Source organism: Echinococcus granulosus, assembly GCF_000524195.1.
Source record: "Echinococcus granulosus chromosome Unknown EG_S00182, whole genome shotgun sequence".
Classification (NCBI taxonomy): Eukaryota; Metazoa; Platyhelminthes; class Cestoda; order Cyclophyllidea; family Taeniidae; genus Echinococcus; species Echinococcus granulosus.
This window is the reverse complement of record NW_020170562.1, coordinates 118,617-125,944: the sequence shown is the minus strand read 5'-3', so window position 1 is coordinate 125,944 and position 7,328 is coordinate 118,617. Positions and strand designations below refer to the sequence as shown.

Here is a 7,328-nt window from a genome sequence, read left to right as displayed (position 1 = left end):
AAGTTTTATATAAGAAGCAGGTCCCGTTTCTTTAACAAGTTCAACTTTACATAAGCCACAGATTCTAGAAACTCAATCAATGACGTTGTGATTATACAGCGTAAAAAATAGTCAGATAACTCAAGTTTTTGGGTGAAGATTATGATGACCAAGTAAATAATATACACTCGCGTGCTACTTCCAAAATGTAAGTAGGTTTGTTGTAAATTTGATACGGTAAGCAAATACATGCTCATTGTATGACGCCATTTCGTGCATTCTATGCTTTGCTTTGCTTCAAATAATCCCTCCACATTCAATCAAAACAATCGACTTTATGTCAAACCTGTCTACACTTGGCACTGTGATGAATGGTATGCTTCGACTTCGCGACGCTTTCCGTGAAGTCCTTGGAAAACTGCGGAAATAAAATTGCGGTATGCATTTAATCCCAAACTGTTTGATCACATGACCTCGGGCTGCAAATTAATTTTGCACAAAAACAAGAGATTAGATCCTGCATTAATACTCGTTGAGAGGCAAGAAATTCCCTTAACTAAGTCTTCACTTGCCATCGTGTTGGATCGCGTATGCACTAGGGATTTGAAGTACCCACAAACTCCCTCAATTGTTGGTGTATAAAGGTTGCCCTTCCCATCAGACTAGTCATCAATTTCAACAAATGCGCTCTAATAATGCTCTTATTGTAAAGAAACTGTACACATTAATGAGGACAATTGGTAACTTCCCTGAGTATTTGAATGGTTTTGCGGACTTGTGGAGACGGACTGCATTTGGAGTTGTTTGCACCCCATTTCGACTGCTTGATGTTCAGTTCTTTCAATTTCCTTCGAATGGGGGAAGTCGAGGAATCCTTTGTCGGAGCTGCTTTAGTCTCCGGATATTTGGGCACCAGTCTTTTCTGTTTGGGGGGACGAGAGTAAAATTCTGGTATATTCCCCTTATTTTCCAAGCTCCAACTCATCGACCGCTTCCGATGCTGTTTCGAGTCATTTGTGAGAGAATATATGGAGTCGAAATTCTTATTAAGCTCCTGAAGCACGTTGTGAAGATTTCCATCTGCAGCTTGGTTGGTGTCTCGTGTCCCGAAGAGACGTCTCCGAGGCTCCGACGACATCATGAGGCCCATGCACAGAAAGTCGTGCTTATTTCAACAATTGAAATGGCGGACGTCATCCAATCGCGTGTCCTAATTGGCATTTCCAACCAACCGCGACTCACCTCGATGAGCCAATGGGAAAGCGCTGCGAATAGCGTTGTGTTTGGACTCCACGTAATGCAGACAATGTGTACCATGTCTACCCCTCATGTCCATGTGTCTGCAACGCACTGGTGAATGGCACTTTAAGGTGTAGTTTTGCATTATAATTGGCCACTATGCAGAATGCGCGTTTGAAGTGGTACCCACAAATACCAGCCGTTTTGACAGCTCTTCGCTTGTAGTCCTTCCCAGCTCCAATTACCCAAACCAAATTCATTCGTTCTGTAACTTTTGGGTTTCGTGTTCAGCCAATACAATCAGTAGTATTGCCCATCTTGACCGGACCGTCGTATCGTCCTCACCAACTTTGCCCCCACATTATCTCTGAAGACAATATTGTGCGAATAACCGTCAGAAAGCATTCTTTATTAACACGAAGAAGATCTGTGACAATCATGCGGGTGAAAAGACTGCCATAACACAGAGACCTGTGCAATTTGGTGTGCTACCATCTGAAACCATAACATCACACGCCTTTAGTTTTGCTTTCAGGTGAAGGTTACCATGATAAACGATTGGAAAATAGCATAATTCCGTTTTAAATAGTCGTTCCGTATTGATCAGAATGGCACAAATTCCTCATTCTCCACTAATTGTTCCTCCACTTGTGCTTTTCAGTCCTCCTGTGCGCTAATGATGAGCCAATCATTCTGCATTGATTTTCCCCATTACGGATTATGGAAGGGTCCTGAGCATATATCATGACATTAAAATGTCCTTCAAGTTTCGCATAAGGAATGGGACGAGCGGAACGATTCAGCGTCTCTGTATGTTTGTTGGTAGCGAAATTTGCCAAGGAAGATTGAATTGTCAGCTCCATTGCATTTTGCAACACTTGGTCTTTTCTTTTCTTTGTACTCACATGTTGCAGTTCCATCTACTCCTCGACTGCCGTTGGAGCCACTACACCCTAAAAGAACAAACGTCAATGCACGCAGCTGTGCTGGGATTCGGTTTACTGCCCCTTTCCGTTCCTTTTGAATTATCTTGTTTTCGCAGTGCACGAATTCAGATGACACAGGTGGATTTCATTACTTCATCACGCTTCCTCCTTTCACGCATTGCGGAACTTTGCACCTCGGTTAACACGCTTCATTCTTCTGCCCCTTACTCGGGGGAGTCCACGGACGTCCGCAATCGCTCGACATTTTTGTCGCCCATTTGTGTTTCAACCAATCGGCTTCAGCCGTCGCATGTGCGAGTTGTCCTACAGGCTATTTCCAGCACGACGAGACTACTGGGGGCAAGTGTGGCTGAATATCAGGTATGAAATCCGATTTGTTTTTGTGTAGGAAATACGCCTCAGCTTCTGTTTGCCAAGGTCGAGTCTCATGTTATGTGTGCAGTTTTGTGAGTAGGGTTGTTTGTGAAATACACGAATTGTGTGCGAATGAAAATGCGACATTCAAATAGCCGCACTTATTAAAAGCATGTGGTTTTGTATTTTTTGGGTGTTTGAGCACATTTTGAACAGCCTATCCATGTTGTTTGACCACTCCCAGCGCCGGTGCCGTATCTGGCTTCCGAGGTGCACATTAACCTTCATTAAGCGACTCCATGAAATTGGGAAGCAGCCTCTGCAATAGTATTACTGTGTTCTTTGCTGGTGGATAAAAGAGCATGAAGTTGAGGGATTTTGCTTTTCAAGGAGATGTGGGGGCTTTGAATGCCTTCAAATGGTTTAGCAACTGCACACTTTTGTCATTTTCGCACAGATTTTGGCATTATAATCGCTTTTTCGAGAGGTCAAACGGCATACAAAAGCTGAGCTCACACGGCGAAATGTTGGATGTGCGAGTTCTTCAATCTTCGTGGTTTAGCTTTCATCCCTGTGTGATGACCTCACTACCATTTCCCATCACCCACTACTTCTTCACTTTACTAAAAGCCACTGAATTTCGCTGGCATCCAGTTTGCCTCAAAATGCACGTCGTTCTTCTCGGCATGCACTGGTGTTAAGAATTCACATGAGTCGGGACAGAAATCGCAGTAGTCAGGGCATTCACGGCCTGATAGTGTGATGTAAACTGCCGAGTGGTGCAAACCCCGCTTTCATTCTGCGTTTCAACACTGGCACTCGATGCGTATTTCCTAAAGCGGCCTATTTTCCTCACATCCACTGTGGTCAAGCTGATCCATGGAAAGGTCTGCACTTTGAGTTGGGAGGACGATACTACTCCACCCTAATCATCGCATGCCCCAGATGACATTTCTCCAAGTAACAGGCGCGATTTTGGCATTACACAACCACCAAGCGAATGGCATGGATAGTTAGAACATTGAACTGGGTAGACATGGAAGAGATAAGGAGTAAGTGGAATCTGGCATTGTACAAATGAAGTTTTATATAAGAAGCAGGTCCCGTTTCTTTAACAAGTTCAACTTTACATAAGCCACAGATTCTAGAAACTCAATCAATGACGTTGTGATTATACAGCGTAAAAAATAGTCAGATAACTCAAGTTTTTGGGTGAAGATTATGATGACCAAGTAAATAATATACACTCGCGTGCTACTTCCAAAATGTAAGTAGGTTTGTTGTAAATTTGATACGGTAAGCAAATACATGCTCATTGTATGACGCCATTTCGTGCATTCTATGCTTTGCTTTGCTTCAAATAATCCCTCCACATTCAATCAAAACAATCGACTTTATGTCAAACCTGTCTACACTTGGCACTGTGATGAATGGTATGCTTCGACTTCGCGACGCTTTCCGTGAAGTCCTTGGAAAACTGCGGAAATAAAATTGCGGTATGCATTTAATCCCAAACTGTTTGATCACATGACCTCGGGCTGCAAATTAATTTTGCACAAAAACAAGAGATTAGATCCTGCATTAATACTCGTTGAGAGGCAAGAAATTCCCTTAACTAAGTCTTCACTTGCCATCGTGTTGGATCGCGTATGCACTAGGGATTTGAAGTACCCACAAACTCCCTCAATTGTTGGTGTATAAAGGTTGCCCTTCCCATCAGACTAGTCATCAATTTCAACAAATGCGCTCTAATAATGCTCTTATTGTAAAGAAACTGTACACATTAATGAGGACAATTGGTAACTTCCCTGAGTATTTGAATGGTTTTGCGGACTTGTGGAGACGGACTGCATTTGGAGTTGTTTGCACCCCATTTCGACTGCTTGATGTTCAGTTCTTTCAATTTCCTTCGAATGGGGGAAGTCGAGGAATCCTTTGTCGGAGCTGCTTTAGTCTCCGGATATTTGGGCACCAGTCTTTTCTGTTTGGGGGGACGAGAGTAAAATTCTGGTATATTCCCCTTATTTTCCAAGCTCCAACTCATCGACCGCTTCCGATGCTGTTTCGAGTCATTTGTGAGAGAATATATGGAGTCGAAATTCTTATTAAGCTCCTGAAGCACGTTGTGAAGATTTCCATCTGCAGCTTGGTTGGTGTCTCGTGTCCCGAAGAGACGTCTCCGAGGCTCCGACGACATCATGAGGCCCATGCACAGAAAGTCGTGCTTATTTCAACAATTGAAATGGCGGACGTCATCCAATCGCGTGTCCTAATTGGCATTTCCAACCAACCGCGACTCACCTCGATGAGCCAATGGGAAAGCGCTGCGAATAGCGTTGTGTTTGGACTCCACGTAATGCAGACAATGTGTACCATGTCTACCCCTCATGTCCATGTGTCTGCAACGCACTGGTGAATGGCACTTTAAGGTGTAGTTTTGCATTATAATTGGCCACTATGCAGAATGCGCGTTTGAAGTGGTACCCACAAATACCAGCCGTTTTGACAGCTCTTCGCTTGTAGTCCTTCCCAGCTCCAATTACCCAAACCAAATTCATTCGTTCTGTAACTTTTGGGTTTCGTGTTCAGCCAATACAATCAGTAGTATTGCCCATCTTGACCGGACCGTCGTATCGTCCTCACCAACTTTGCCCCCACATTATCTCTGAAGACAATATTGTGCGAATAACCGTCAGAAAGCATTCTTTATTAACACGAAGAAGATCTGTGACAATCATGCGGGTGAAAAGACTGCCATAACACAGAGACCTGTGCAATTTGGTGTGCTACCATCTGAAACCATAACATCACACGCCTTTAGTTTTGCTTTCAGGTGAAGGTTACCATGATAAACGATTGGAAAATAGCATAATTCCGTTTTAAATAGTCGTTCCGTATTGATCAGAATGGCACAAATTCCTCATTCTCCACTAATTGTTCCTCCACTTGTGCTTTTCAGTCCTCCTGTGCGCTAATGATGAGCCAATCATTCTGCATTGATTTTCCCCATTACGGATTATGGAAGGGTCCTGAGCATATATCATGACATTAAAATGTCCTTCAAGTTTCGCATAAGGAATGGGACGAGCGGAACGATTCAGCGTCTCTGTATGTTTGTTGGTAGCGAAATTTGCCAAGGAAGATTGAATTGTCAGCTCCATTGCATTTTGCAACACTTGGTCTTTTCTTTTCTTTGTACTCACATGTTGCAGTTCCATCTACTCCTCGACTGCCGTTGGAGCCACTACACCCTAAAAGAACAAACGTCAATGCACGCAGCTGTGCTGGGATTCGGTTTACTGCCCCTTTCCGTTCCTTTTGAATTATCTTGTTTTCGCAGTGCACGAATTCAGATGACACAGGTGGATTTCATTACTTCATCACGCTTCCTCCTTTCACGCATTGCGGAACTTTGCACCTCGGTTAACACGCTTCATTCTTCTGCCCCTTACTCGGGGGAGTCCACGGACGTCCGCAATCGCTCGACATTTTTGTCGCCCATTTGTGTTTCAACCAATCGGCTTCAGCCGTCGCATGTGCGAGTTGTCCTACAGGCTATTTCCAGCACGACGAGACTACTGGGGGCAAGTGTGGCTGAATATCAGGTATGAAATCCGATTTGTTTTTGTGTAGGAAATACGCCTCAGCTTCTGTTTGCCAAGGTCGAGTCTCATGTTATGTGTGCAGTTTTGTGAGTAGGGTTGTTTGTGAAATACACGAATTGTGTGCGAATGAAAATGCGACATTCAAATAGCCGCACTTATTAAAAGCATGTGGTTTTGTATTTTTTGGGTGTTTGAGCACATTTTGAACAGCCTATCCATGTTGTTTGACCACTCCCAGCGCCGGTGCCGTATCTGGCTTCCGAGGTGCACATTAACCTTCATTAAGCGACTCCATGAAATTGGGAAGCAGCCTCTGCAATAGTATTACTGTGTTCTTTGCTGGTGGATAAAAGAGCATGAAGTTGAGGGATTTTGCTTTTCAAGGAGATGTGGGGGCTTTGAATGCCTTCAAATGGTTTAGCAACTGCACACTTTTGTCATTTTCGCACAGATTTTGGCATTATAATCGCTTTTTCGAGAGGTCAAACGGCATACAAAAGCTGAGCTCACACGGCGAAATGTTGGATGTGCGAGTTCTTCAATCTTCGTGGTTTAGCTTTCATCCCTGTGTGATGACCTCACTACCATTTCCCATCACCCACTACTTCTTCACTTTACTAAAAGCCACTGAATTTCGCTGGCATCCAGTTTGCCTCAAAATGCACGTCGTTCTTCTCGGCATGCACTGGTGTTAAGAATTCACATGAGTCGGGACAGAAATCGCAGTAGTCAGGGCATTCACGGCCTGATAGTGTGATGTAAACTGCCGAGTGGTGCAAACCCCGCTTTCATTCTGCGTTTCAACACTGGCACTCGATGCGTATTTCCTAAAGCGGCCTATTTTCCTCACATCCACTGTGGTCAAGCTGATCCATGGAAAGGTCTGCACTTTGAGTTGGGAGGACGATACTACTCCACCCTAATCATCGCATGCCCCAGATGACATTTCTCCAAGTAACAGGCGCGATTTTGGCATTACACAACCACCAAGCGAATGGCATGGATAGTTAGAACATTGAACTGGGTAGACATGGAAGAGATAAGGAGTAAGTGGAATCTGGCATTGTACAAATGAGAAGATGCATTAAGGTGGAATACGTGAGCTTGAATTTGAGTGGAAGCGGATCAAGGCATGGAATGCTTGAACACCTCAGGAAGCATTCTGCACCTGTGAGGACCACACGAACATGTTTGCTTACAAGTC

General features: G+C 44.0%; 1 protein-coding gene across 1 annotated transcript; it reads right to left on the bottom strand. All coding sequences in view use genetic code 11, as the record gives it.

Annotated features, from left to right (window-relative positions):
• Positions 1 to 1,850: 1,850 nt before the first annotated feature.
• On the bottom strand, positions 1,851 to 2,138 carry EGR_10006 (hypothetical protein; the record flags this gene model as incomplete). The annotated part of the gene is made up of 1 exon (XM_024499255.1): positions 1,851 to 2,138. One exon carries the CDS (start codon positions 2,136 to 2,138, stop codon positions 1,851 to 1,853), a length of 288 nt encoding a protein of 95 aa, XP_024346342.1.
• Positions 2,139 to 7,328: the final 5,190 nt, after the last annotated feature.